At 37.8% G+C, this 15,007-nt stretch overlaps 1 protein-coding gene across 1 annotated transcript in view; it reads right to left on the bottom strand.

Moving 5' to 3' along the window:
• Positions 1 to 15,007, bottom strand: part of LOC124162150 (protein O-mannosyl-transferase TMTC1-like) — a 956,057-nt gene that overhangs the window by 461,965 nt on the left and 479,085 nt on the right. Inside the window, exon 6 of the mRNA XM_046538572.1 lies at positions 5,079 to 5,182. Within this exon, the coding sequence (XP_046394528.1) occupies positions 5,079 to 5,182 (104 nt within the window). The remainder of the gene's footprint in view (positions 1 to 5,078; positions 5,183 to 15,007) is intronic.

Here is a 15,007-nt window from a genome sequence, read left to right as displayed (position 1 = left end):
GGTAACTGCGCACAAGAGAAAATTTAATAAATAACGTAGGTAGCAAGAGTGAAATGAAGAAAATAATTACCTTTTTTCCCTTTCAACGCAGTAAATGGAGGAAGGGGTTTAGCAATGAAAATCTTCCTGTATTAGATTATGAATAAAAAATAAACTTCACCAGGCATTATCTCGCGTCTTTGGACTAACCGGGAAAGAGAGCCACTTTCCTCGGCTAAATAAATGCGCCAATCTTTCCAAGATGAGCCAACTTCCGCCTCGCCTTCCTTCCTTAGCCTCCTGAGCCTCTCATCAGGTCCTCATGAATTTTCCTTCCGTGAATTTGGAAAGTGAAGTGCCTTGCGTCATCTCCTAAAGGAGGTTGTGTAGTGGAAACGATAAAGCTATGTATAACAGATTTAGACCTTGATTTTACTTTCCAATAACGTATCACATATTTTTCATTAACCTTCCCCTGTTTCAAGGAGATAATAACTTGATGCTAAGCAATAAAATACTTCAGTTTCTTTCACGAGGTGCTGATTACGTTTTCATCAATCAAGATCCCTACCTTGCGGAAATAGGTGGGCACAGGGGCTTCATGGAACCAATTAAGGAGAGTTGACTAAGTCAGATTAGAATAGAGAGAGGTGAATTTATTGATCCACTGGATACAAAACGAATACCGATCTAATGAATAATTTATTAAATGCTCAGGAAAATTGTAATGAGCTGTAAGAAAAAACTGTCGGCAGCCAGCCTATTTTGCCAATAATGACTAAAGCACCGTTGAAAGGGTACGAGAGTATAACACTCGATTGCGACCACTACCAAGTTCTTGTAAGGTATATTCGCCATAGGTTATGGCATAAGTGACGATGGGAACGATGACTAACTATATCGCAACTTAAAGTTAACCGGTCCGTTTGACTTAAATTTTCGCAATATATCATGATGCAGCACAGAAAAAAAGAAAGCCTTATCTGCAAGACACACAACTAGATATTTTTCCATGAGATTACTACCGAAAAAGTATAATTTTTGGTCTTGTACGACTACAACGAGTTCAAAATAACATTCGATAATTGGCTAGCAACCAAATTCAACGTGCACAGAGATCAGGCTGAAAGAATATAAAAATTAAGACGTGAGAAAATTTTCAACGACGAAAATCATGTCACCCACTGTGATAGCTGCGACTGCCGTCATAGAGTGATACACGTTCTACCAGAATCCATGAAATATTCACTTATACGTAGGAGACATATTTGCGACCATTGCGACAAGGAAATACCAGTCGTTCTGAGTAGAATAATAGATGCCATCAAAAATGCTATCCTCTACATCATGAATACGGGCAGAGTAAAATTCTCGTAATGTCAAACTACAAAAGGTCCTTCAGTACTGAAAGCCATAATGGAAAAATAAGCTCCTTTTTACATTAAGAACAATGACCGGTACAAAAGGTCCTGTAGTTGACTCACCCCAAAAACTTCTATTCTACTACACCACTTTGGCTTGGGAACCAACATTTTTGCAAAGATTCATCCACCAAATGGAATAAAATTCATCAACACAAGAAAATATGTATTGTGTGCAGAAAATGAAACATAAATCTCGATAAAACTCATAAAAATGGTTCATTTGCAATTCTTCATGATTGTTAAATACCCAAGATAAAGGTTTCATTTGAGAATAACTGAATATGCCACAAGATATATTTGTTCAGGACTGCTGCCAGTACATTGATTTTTTTAACCTTGCCCCTGAATAGACAGAATAATTAGTACACTGTTGGCTAACTTTCATATTTGAGCAAATTATCATAAGTGTTAGATTCGTATTTGAGAACATATTCGAATAATCTTAGATTCGGTAGATAATTATGCGTTATTCATATCAACTATTTTTTTTATCTATAAACGCCAAACAAGATGAATTCAGATATGTAAATCGGATTTGTTCATTAAAATTTCTTTCAGAATATTAATTAAATGTTGCGTTGCATTTTAACGGTGGTAGTTAGCGTACCCTATAGATTTCAGACATCGAGGACAAATTCCCTGCAAGAAATTTGAGCTGCGTTCCTTCGGTTTGGTTGCCAACGTGATGAATCACGTGCTGTCGGTACATGCAAATTGCTTTCCCGGCAAATTCTGCCGCCTATGTCATCCAGGATAAATCTGACGATAGGGAGGGAGAGTAATAACCAGCGTTGGTACTCAGCGCCTTCTTCAGATAAATTGCGCCCATCGCCACAGTTCACAACTTAAACCAAGGGTACAGGCAAAACGGTACCAATACGCAATGTGGGTCATGACACAAGCTTTAATGGCATAGGAAATGGACTACAATTGAAAGCCGGGACAGGATTAAAAACTTTCTTTGGTGATTTTTTCACGATACTTGTAGCGCACTCCTTGCGGTGATGGTAATAACGTCTTACCAACTTTCCATACTGCGTTAATATAACCCTACCGATTATTATGAAAAATATTTGGCTAATTAGTGCAAAGATAATTCTCTGCTTGACTGAAAAAGTAAAATCACGCATTACGGAATGAATTTTTTCTATGGAGATAATTATTTTAAAATTCAACTAAAAGGAATTTCACTAATTCTTGGTTAACTTTGTGGTATTCTATTATTTCCTGGATATAGACAGTTACTTATACCACTTATTTTTTAAGTGCGCGACCCGGGTTTCAATGAGTAATCATCATCATCGTAATTAGCGCCTGATGATGATGATTACTCATTGAAACCCGGGTCGCGCACTTAAAAAATAAGTGGTATAAGTAACTGTCTATATCCAAGAAATAAAAGGAATTTCCCAAAAATTAAGCTAGCGTGAACTCTATATTATTCATATCCAATCAGGCTCGACCCACCATAACCAAAGCCCATAGTAATAGGAATTCTAAAAATCTGTATACTTACCCTGAGTAAATTAAAAGTAACATGAGGAACAACACCGAAATTGAGCCATAATTTTATTAACTAAAGTTATTTACGGTGTATCCCCTACGATATGAAACTTTTGCTGTTTCAAAACCAAGAACCTCGTCAGATTTACCCGCGAAAACTTTCCTTGGCGCTAAGATGCTTACCCTTCTTCTCATTTTTACATGTGTTATCTCTCCATGAATTAGGGCAACAAGGAAGGTCGTTAAAAATGGCTCTGCAAACGCTTTTATACATGGTTTTATAATATATCAATACCGTAAGTTGCCCATTTGGGATAGGAATCTCATTTTATGAGGAAATTTACCCACAGGGGCTCGATATAATTTGTCTATTTTATCCCAAAACGGAAAATTCGGAACTAGGAACTATATATACCACCTCGTATATACTTCTACTGGAATTTTTAATGCGAGGGTAAAATATTTTTCATCAGTATGCATACTGCACGGTTTGCATTGTGTAACCGATGGAAGTACGAACTGATTTTTATATGCATGTTATCTTCTACAAAATAGCGCTTGAAACCAATGATTTCATGAATGAAAGCAATGCTAAAAACTATGATGAACCTTTGTAATATATTGTACTTATACAGTGAACAATGATGATAAATTATCTCATAGGACGATATTTATCACCTAATGAGAAATACACCGGGTATGTACGATTCTACTTTTCTTTCTTTCTATTCCTTCTATACTATAGTATTCTTTTCTTCTTTCTTTTCTGATGCTACTGACACCGGAGAAATGAATGGGTTTAGATGTGAACTGAGAAATTTTTATCTTAGACACTCAAAATGAGGCGAAAGTGTTTTGAGAAATAGATACACATTGAAGGACACAGCATGGATTGCGCTCGATGGCGTATTTTCTATTTATCTTATCCATGATAGCTGATTGAGCCTGCCTTATCCTTAAATCATGCTCCATGGCAGCTGAGAGATAGCATTCTCAGCCATTAATCCCGTAGTCTTAGCTTGAGGCTTACTCACCTATCCTCCTTTCCCTTTCGAAGACCCCAGTACGGAACCGTACCTCTTTCCCGAGTGATAGCGGTGCGAGGAGGGTGGTTTCGTTGGCAAGGCGCAGCCGAGTTCGAAGCGGGTTGGAAGATTGGTTGACATGGTGACATTCTCGGCGTCATCACTCCTTCCACCAGAGGAAATTCCAGAGGAGCAGATGCTGAGAGAGGAGAACCTACAGCCAACGCGCTTAATTCGCTCAATAAACATAAAATCCTTAAGTTCCTCGCTCTTCTAACTTCAGGCACATCAGCCTCGTAAACATATATGAGACAGGAGAGGAAGGGGTAGGACACGAAAATCCACACCCTCATGTCAACGTGAGATTGCGAGAGAACGTAACGTCAAACTCAAAAACAAACTGCACTTCCTGCCTTAAGTCACAACGATTAATCTGAATTTACATTCAACTCAAATCTCGATTCCATTCTCTCATAAAACGTGATTATGTTTGCGATTCATTCCATAGTGATCTGATGAATTTTCTAGAATACACTCAGTCAAGCGTTCCGCGACGTATCATTTGGTAAAAATTAAGAACCTGATGATATCAGTAATAAAGTGCTCTCCGGAAAAGTCTCGACTCGGGACTCTTTGACCAAGCTTTTTCTGTGCTTTGCATTCTTAAATGATAGATAGAGGCCAATAAGAGATTATTTCTGATGAAAAAATCCAGAAACGCAAGAAGAATATGCTATTAAAATATTCATGGATCTTCTGATCAAGTGTTTGCTTTTATATCAACATTTTCATTTTGCATAGTAACTGAAATATTCACTATTTTCACGAATTGATGATTACTCCTTCAAAATGGCTTAATAATATCAGATTTTCTATATTACCAATTGGTAGGCTTGAGAGTACTTCCGTTACATATATATTTATTTACTTTTTACTGACCATTTTGCGACCCGAAATACCTCTGTAATCTCTAAACACCTCTTTCGGCCTCACAAAGAGCCACACTGAAAGACAGATGAATGGAAAAAATCTTTTGGGAATAAAAAACGCTAAAGTAAGGTAACTGTTTGAAGAGTTTAAACTAGACTCCACAATAGAAAACAAATAAACTTGTAGCTTTAAACAAATCAAGGATATCAATATTTACCTGACATGACGGCTCGGATGGAAAGCAGTTGGATTATCTTGCACGGAGAATCTTGGCAGAGATCCTTGTAGCAGAGCTAAGCGGAAAACTAGCAGCAGGCAGAGCTGAAAAGTAAAAAAGAACAATGTAATTAGAACACATTCAGCAGAAATAATCATTAGGAAACCACTAAAATCACAAGACGGCTATGACTGAAGTATCATAATATTGAAAATATGACACACTTCAAAATCTAATATTGCCTTGACTTGCGCACTCAAATATCGTACTTTGTATCTCAATATATAAAAATGGCATAAAAGTCAACGAGAGATAATTTTGGTTGCGTAAATAAAACCGTCACATGAAATGGAAATTAAGATTCCAAGATTCCCCTACCAAAGGAACCACACTGTAACCTCTGTATAAAACTATTTCCAAGCATAAGTGCAATATTAATATTATTTCAAGTTAAAAAAAACTGACCGATATGGAAATCATTGAAATGCATTTTAACAGGAAGATATTATATTCACTATTTCTTTATAATACCACATTTCCAATACCACCCATATGCAGGCTTTAATCAAATATTTTATTACAGTTGTTACCTCTTCGTCAGACGAACAAATATATGGAACAGGTGAAGAAGGATGTGAAAGAGAAGAAATACGTAGGCGTGAAAAGGTTACCAGATAGGAGAATTGAGCGGAGAGCTGCGTCAAACCAATCTTAAGATTCGAAGATTTTCGCGGCGTTGATCATATGATCTCTGACCCAACGTACGCGGTGGAAACCCGAAGAGAATGCAGAGATCAATCTTAGGATTGTAGACCAGTGAGGATGGCTTTTTCATTACTTGATTTGATTGAATAAGATAATTACTTTAAAGCCTCTTGAGTCATGCTAACGCGCTCGCATCATTTCCGCATAATGCCTGACATCAAGCTTTTGATGTTCGACTCAAGCACGCCTTCAGAGCGTCTCAGGAACATCAACGGTACACCTTAAAGCAGCAAAATTAGCGTCTCTAGGTAGGTAACGAGGGTGTCTTGTCCGGCGAAATAGCGGAAAGTATGTGCGCATCGCACTAGCAGCACCAAAATATGCCGGAATAATGAGCGTGCTGCTTCCGCAACGTGGATGGAGTGCGGAAGATGTTTTCAAGACGGCCGAAGCGAGGGCCTCCTCCGTGGTGGATTGGAATCACGGTGGGGGGGGGGGGAGCATTGATTCAGACCGGCACAAAAGATACGCCGAGGCACGGGAGGTGAGGAGACCGAACGGGGTCACAAACGCAGCCATTGCCTCATCATGACGTGCAGGGATGAGAGGGAGTATTTTAGGAAAAGTGACTGAATTATCGGCATCATCTACATTTAAGGCAATAATTTCCAGCTATCTTTACAACGTCATGTAGGCAGCTTAATATTTGCAATCACAGATGAGACGTCAACTTACTACGGTAGATCAGATCATGTAAATAAAATAAGAGAGGCAAACTGAAAAGTCGTTTAGTTAGCCTTGTTAGTGTTACTGATATCATAGAACATATCGGATGGGAATCTCTGCCGGACCAAAGACTGAAAAATAGATTAAACCTTGCATGTAAATGCAAGAACAGTGTATTTTCCGACGAAATTAACCTTATCTTACGAACACCAGCATACTACGGTAGATCAGATCACATAATTAAATAAGATAGATAGACTGCAGAACGTAGGTATTCAGAATATCGTTCTTGCACGAAATGTATAACGGCAGCTTTAGGACTCAAAAATACATTGGATAACTTGTAGTGTAGCCTTCTAGCTTATGCATTCCTTAAAGCATGTAGGTATCTCAAATTTCTTTTATTATTCCCAACAGTATGTTTCGTGTGTTCTAGCTTTATTAGCTGATTAACTTAATGAGTGGTTAGCAAGGTTTGCCTTTGCATGAATGTGGCAGTATAATTTGTTAGTATGCGTAACATTTACATGACCGTCGATAAAATCGATATGAAACCTAAACAATGATCGTCGGGAGTCAAACAATAAAGTCGGCAGTTGTTAAAATTAACATGATTTTCTCTTTGTATAATTTATGAAAAAAATGACACCAGCGATGCAATCATGGCCAGTCAATTTTTCTCACAGCTGTGATGACGAGGCGGCGCGGCGCCCCCTCGCCCGGATGGAAGGAGTCGTAAAGGCGTTGGAAACGGACGAACAGGGGGATGTCTATGGCGATGAGATTACGCGTTGGTGTGGAGAATGAAACAGTGGATGCTTGGAATGGGACGAAAATGGGCGTCGTCGCAATTTTGCGAAAGGCAGGACGTGGTGAGTGGGCTATGAATGCCCGCATTGGGACCGGATACCTGAAACAGCTATTAGGGCCACTAGAATTTTCCCAGAAAACACCACACGAGACAAGACTTCCACAGAATGGGCTTCAACGGGTTGTGCCCGACGAGTAATACCTTATTAATATCCGGATCTCACAGAATTTTGAGGTTAAATTTAATTTTCGAACTAAATACAATAATAGTTGCCCTTTTTTGTATTAAGGCCCATTCAAGCAATAGGGCTTGTCAGAAGTATCCATTTATCCTAAATAGTGGCATATTGCTAGCATAACATTTACAATTTTAATTATAGGATATATATTTCAGAATTTTAAAACCAAACCTAAAATTCTGCAAATAAAATTGTGATGGTGTAATTTTATTTTGATAGTATTTTGGCACATAGCAGTTGCGTGTTAGTGTTGCTGCAACGTTCATACCGTATACTGTATTTCCATTTCTTTTATATTGAATTTTATCGAATAATGACGACCCCATACCCATTTTACCATTTGTTTAATTTTGAAATGTTATATTAAAACGAAGTTCACGTTTCTTTTAAGGCAATAGTTAGCTTGTCACAACAAACACGCTATATACAAAATGGATGCTATATTTAAACATGCTCATTTCCTTAAAGTTTATTGATTTGATTTAATCCCGAAGACTTTGCACCATCAAAAGTTAACATTAATTATAACTAAGCAAAAGCCGCTTCTAATTGAACCAATAAACTACTGTGTTCACATAAATAATGCCTCCACAGTTTTTATTACTAAAAACTGGCATGAAATGGGAAAAGAGAGTTATCACATAAAGTTTAATTTTGGCGGATTTCCAAGGCGAGTTCAAACTGTGATGTAACACATTTTTTCACGGCCAATTTTGTTTTTAAAAACTTGGAATTTCTTGTAGGACATTTTAAGACACTCTATTTGTCTTGTGTGGGTGCATTGACTTCAGATAGGTGACCGCACTATACGGAGCTGTTTAAATGCCGTCTATAACGCAGGTGCGTTCCAAGCAGATTACAGTGATTGAGTTTCTTTTGGCGGAAATCCATGTTATCTCAGGTATTCATAATCGCTTACAGCATGTCAACAGTGATCTGGCAGTGGACTAAGGCCCGTATTATTAGTCGACCCTACATATCCGTCCCTACATAACAAGAGGCCCCTACATGCGTTTTACAGTCGATCCTACATATGTGGTGGGGGGTAATTCCGTCGTCAAGTTCTCAGAAATGACGTAGATGATGGCACAGTGCCAGTTTTCCACCCTGGGTGTGTAATGAGACCTAACTATGTCACTAAGAAAAGTCGTCCGATAATTTTCGGGCGTATTGTTAGAGCAACGGCTAAAGGTAAATAAAAAATCGGTGTCGTCCGCCAGGTCGTGTCGCTACATTTACTATCGCTATAAATACTCGCATATAGAGCCAAAAGTAGACATATTATAATGGGATATTATAATGTTAATGATTATCATGAATTCGTTTTTGTGCAAAGTGACTCGGTAATTAGAGAACTGGCAAGCAATTATCCGTATGACAGCGAAAGCAATGGCGAATCTTTGCGTAAAAATTCAGATAATATTTCGAATGTATTGCGGTCAATGCTACAACAAAGATTGATTATTGCTGGAACTGAGATTGCAGAAGCGAGAATATCGCATTTCCTGTATTCATCTGAGATTGCACAAGCAATTCTGAGACGTCAACAAGCACATGCCATCACAGCACCTCCGCAAGAAAGCATGTAGTGCAAAACGAAATAGGAATTATCGAGGATGTGATAGCTCATTTTGAAAAGAATAAAAATATCCAACTGGATGGAAAACAAAAAGTTCAGTTGATAAAAAATCTGCTAGTTGCTCTGATCTCTGAGTAATATGCACAACCGACGAATAGTTTGGATAGTAATTATCAGTTCTTTGCAAAATCTGCACCATCCACATTGTAGCGTAAACTTTAAGAAACTAAAAAGGCGTCAACGTCCTACTGCATCAATAACTTCTTCCTTATCCCCGTAGCGGCGATGATAAAACATAAGTTGCTCAACGACTTACCGTGATTTAGGCCCGTATTCTTAGTCGACCATGTTGGGCCAACCGACCCTGGACACGTCATCAGCCCCTACATAAAGCGATCTCGCCCTACGCACGCCTCATCAAGCCATCCGGGTACTCGTACCAGCCCAACACCCTACGGCCATATGTAGGGCTTCTAAAAACGGCCATATTTAGGGCTTGATGTGGCGTCAGTACGTAGGGAGAGATCGCTATATGTAGGGGTAGATGACGTGTCCAGAGTCGGTTGGCCCTACAGGATCGACTAAGAATACGGGCCTAAATCAGTCATGAGTTCCGTATTCTATGACTTTATATGTAAGATATTTACTATGGATGTATAATATATGTGTGTATCTTACGTATGCATAATATATGTATGTTACATGTACGTATGCATTGTATGTATCACAAAATTCTATAGAGGATTCAAAATATAAAACCCATTAGTATGAAATTGTAGACTATTCGTATTCACTACAAATTCGACTATTCGTTAACACTGAATAGACTACGTAGTCTATTCAGTGTTAACGGAGTCTCTCTCAATTCTATAGCGGGTAGAATGTAGGAAGATAAAAAAGGGAAGTTAAGATTCAGTTTTAAGACCATTCATTGGGTTTGATTAAGGAGGAACACTACTTTCAGGAAAATATTGGGTAAACCAGGAGAATAGATCACTACTTAGATGCCCTGAGGTAAGAGTTCCCTCAAGGAGCTGGTAATGTTGAATAAGGACTGGAAATTTTGTGATGATAGACACATGGAAATATTTCCAACCAACAAAAACGCTCGGTAAAAGTAGTCAATGAAGCACGTATAGAGAAGCCTTAAGAGCATAATTTACTGCTCACATGAAATGCATAAAATTATAGGGCAAAATTCACAAAGCCATCGCTTTACATCCACGAGAAATTTATCCTCTGATGAACTATAGAACTTAATTTTCAGAATGATCTCTGTTATGATGAGAATTTTATTGGACATAAAATGCGAAATTAGGTCTCAAATCTGTTCTCCGCCAAGCAGTCATTTTAGCAGACACATGTCATTTCCATTCCTAATCACCTCTTTATAGAAATTACAATCACTTTAGCATTTCGCTCACTGAGAAGAAAAATGAAACAACATTTTTTTTCTTGAATTGCACCCTGAAACCCCAGAAATAAGTCAATTTTATTCAGTCTCTTATCTGGGGTACCCCTCAAGGAAAAGCCTTCATAATAACTTACATAATATAAAGAGAGAAATAAATAAAGAATGAGAATGAATTCTAATTAATTTTCTACTAGTCAAACCCCAGCCAAATATAATGATATTTCTGTTTAACGCTAATATAAAGAGTACTTTATCTGGTTTCCAGGGATAACTACTAGGTTTTTGATTATATTAGATATTTGTTGTTGTAAGTACCAATTATGTCATAAAGCCTTCATTTGATAGATTTATCGTGAAAAATGTAATTAATTCTTTGGTTGTTATAAAACTGTTATTGTATGTTGTCTCATTTAATGTTTTGATAAAATGTTCACCTGAAATTGGGCTTAAGGGCGTGTTAAAATTATTTAAATTAATAAGACAAAACACTACACTTAGGAGGCAAAACAAGAAAAAAATATATCCTCAAGAAAAGTTTAAATCAATGATAACCGAGGAGTAATTTATCTGTATCAAATAAAACGCATTTGGGGTTGCATCCTACGATCCATAGGAATAGTCACTCAATACCAGGCATGTAAATTATACAGAAAACTAACAGTAACTTAAGCAGTTTCAAAAAATGTAGAGCTAACTCTTGGTGAAAAGATACAATTGCTAATTAAATTCCTGGAAATATAGTGGTAACATCTTTTCATGCAACTCCGTCCCTAAAATCAAACAAGCTAATGTGAATTTACGATAACTGTACTTTGAAATCCTTTGTGTGCTAATAAGCACACTTATCTCATAGTGACTCCGCACCGAACACAGCAGAACGGTAAATTTCACCCTTAGTGAATGGATACAATTCAGACTCCTGAATCGATTTGGCTATTATCTTTTCATGCAACACGCTTCTTACGAACGCCGGCAAGAAAATTTTATACCCTTAAATAGAAAAAGAAAAACAGTTCAGTAGAGCCTTATTTTTATTTCGCATGAGCGTATCAAGCAAGCAAGGCAATAGAATACCTGTGCAACGCGAAGAGATCTCCCGTTAAAAAGGAATACATACAAAGTGCGTATATCAAGCGTCAGCGAAGCGTGAGATGCATTTCCTATTTTCGACAATGCTCACACAAATACATATAGTGTATTCTCGCTTGTGTGTGGGGAAGGGGGGAAAAGGGCCTACTTGCGGCAAAACAAACTCCTGCCCGCCTGCCGAGAACACAAAAGGACCCCTGGCCCAGATTCGATCATCTGAAAGAGTTCTCTCGGAACGCCGCTGCCATCGCCAAAAGCGGCATCCACTTCTCCCGTCTCGCTCCCAGTATTTTCCTTCATTCCGCCCGTTCCACAGCCAAGGAGTAAACCCTTTTTTTCCTAACCGGTGGAACAACTCCGCTCTTTAAGAGGAACCATTGCTCCCGTTCGACTTGTCGAATTTTGTCTTTTCTCCAGAACGAATGACTTGTCTAAAATTTTTACGCTGTCATCATGAAATTAAACGAGGATTTTTTTATAATTGGTGTGGTGATATTATATGGTAGTTACGTATTGCATGCTATTATCCTAATCAGTGGAGCCGTAGGAATCATAATCTGCTTGATTAAACGAAGTGTGTCTTTTATTCTGAACTAATTGCTTGTTAAAAATCTTGCGCATTCGTCTTAAAATCATCGGATTATTCTTTATTTTTTAAATCAATTAGCATGCTGGTTATGGCATTAGGAAATACCCTTTCTTCTAACCGGTGGAATCATAATAATCATAGCATGTTCGACTGGTCGAACTTTGTCTTCCCTGCCGAATGAAACACTTGATTTAAATCTTACACTACCACCTTGAAATTATTTGAGTATTTATTTAATATTTTTATTTATTTTAATCAAGCAATGCTATTATTTTATACCTTTTGCATCTGGTGATAAGCTAAGGAGAAAACCATTTTATTCTAACCGGTGGAACCACTCCACTCTTTAAGAGGAACCAAAGCTCCCGCTCGACTGGTCAAATTTTCTCTTTTCTCCTAAACGAATCACTTGTTCAATATCTTATGCTATCATTTAGAAAGTGACGGAGTATTTTCAATTTTTAGTTTCTTTTTCAATTAATAAGTGCTCAAGTAGAGTAGTTATTGCACGTGGGTGATTAGCAGCATACTTTTTAACACCAAAATTGCGGTTCGCAGGGTATAACTAAGTTGTAGATATGCATGTACAGGATGGATATGTTTCAAAATTTTCCTCCATCTGAAATAAAATATTCTAATTCTTGAGAGAAAGTTTTCGATCAAGAATTATACTCGCACTGGTCTACACCATGAACCTGGAAAGTTTCCCAGCAATATTTCAAACCAAACACCAAAACCGGCGGCGGTTGCTAAGTCTATCGACTAATGATAGCTCCGACCAAGTTACTCGGTCCTAGTGGACCATCCAAACGCCAAAATCCTCAATTATAACAATAATTTATGACCATTTCTCTCTTATAGCGTCATATGATGAGCTGAAACAAAAAATACGACAGACTTTCAAAATCGCGTTTTCCGATGATTGAACTTTAAACTTCACAAATATACATTCACATATGGTTGGCAACCAATAATTATGAACACAATTGAAGTTTAAATCCACTAATGCCCAGCTACATGTACACAAACTATACGTTAAAGGTCGGTATTAGGCTTTCATCGATTTATTTTAGATTAAGCGGCTCCTGAAGCTATTGAAATACCTGTATGTTTTAAATATTGACATAATATGCAATGCTAAATATATTTCCTGTTCACTCACTTCCACTCACTCCCAGGTATATCTACTCCACACATTTTTGTAATCTTATACTTAAAAAAAATTTAAACCTGTTTAATGCATCACTAAACCAAAGAAACGTAATGTAAGCAGGAAAAAAATATTAAAAATAATAGTAAAAGCGCGAAATTTTCACGTGGGTAACCTAGTTTTGTATGAATATTTAATTAAGTCGGAACGATTTTCTGGTTGATTCGAAGGGGAATTCGTAGAGCTGTTCGAGTTGAGGAAGTGAGATCGCTTCGGGAAGTGTGGTCGGAAAGTGTCCCGTCCCCTTTAAAAAGCCACATTCCATCGTAGCTAGGGGAACGAAGGGGTACAAGGGTTAGTTCCACCCTCCATAACCCCTCCGTTACCCCTACTTTACCCCTGTCCCCCTTCAGGCTCAGTCGATAGCGCTAACAGGACTCCGCGTTGACTGAAGTTCAAAAGGGCGGGGGAGATACACGAATCTAAGGCTGTGGCGTGGTTCATAAAATCATGAACTGTATCTCTGTTAATAAAATAATACTTTTCGAAGAAGGTTCATCGGTTCAAACGATTTTGATATTAAACACTAATAGGATCTTTCACTCGGATCCATAACTGTAAATCACTAAAATAATTCGGTAGATGATTTGGAAAGGTAAGACGAAGTAATAAATTTGCCCCTGGATTAGGTATTCCCTCATTATTTTAATGTACAATAACGCTAAATCTTCGATGATCTGCGGTCCTACGCCACAACGATCGGGACTCAACCAATCCCACCCCTCCTGATGCCGAACTTCAACGGTCACTTCAAAGTTTTAATCATCAGCCTTGAGAATAGGTAAGGAGACGAAACCCGAAACGTCTGCAGCCTCAAATTTTATCACCCGCACGGAAACCCGAGAAAGGTTTATTGATTATGTTTGCCAAAAAAGTGCTAAATCATACAAAAATGCGAAAATCGCCGCCCAATTTTCATTAGTTGTTGACGTCATTAAAATTCAAGTTCGTTTCGAGAATAGCCTTTTCTAACTGAAGGGGATCGCTCACAAGAGAGAAAATAACATCGGACAACGCTAGACTCATGAAAAAGGCTTAGGAGTATCTGAGAAGCAGTGATCCGCTCCCACTGATAACTTGAAGCCATCAACTAATCTGAGTGTAGGCTTGAGGTTTTTCGATTCAAATAACTCGAGAGGCACTGTCACACCTTGGACTGATCGAACAGCGGAATAACATGGCGCTCTTGATTTTAAAAACTCTATCACATTTTAAAATTGGATTCAAAATGGTAAAAGAGTTTGTACATGAGTAAACTGTTCTCGGGATTCCCACCGGGTTAATTCTTTCATAACGGCCAACGTTTCAAACTACGTCTCGGCGCTCATCATCAGGGCTAAATGTTGATTTATTTATTTTTTGGTCGCTTAGTCATATTGTTGCAATAAATTTAGTTAATTAAAACATATAAAAATTCCATATTGTAAAAAGAATGACGCCAGTTCTTTTATCGCACCTGTATGATAGTTTATTTCCTTAAGTGACCTTTTTTTATAAATAATATTCTCTAACTGTAATTACGAGATAATTTGGTCAACTGCATCACAGAGTACTAAACCATCATCATT

This window comes from Ischnura elegans, chromosome 7 (assembly GCF_921293095.1).
Source record: "Ischnura elegans chromosome 7, ioIscEleg1.1, whole genome shotgun sequence".
Taxonomy (NCBI): Eukaryota; Metazoa; Arthropoda; class Insecta; order Odonata; family Coenagrionidae; genus Ischnura; species Ischnura elegans.
This window is presented reverse-complemented; position numbering and strand designations above follow the sequence as displayed.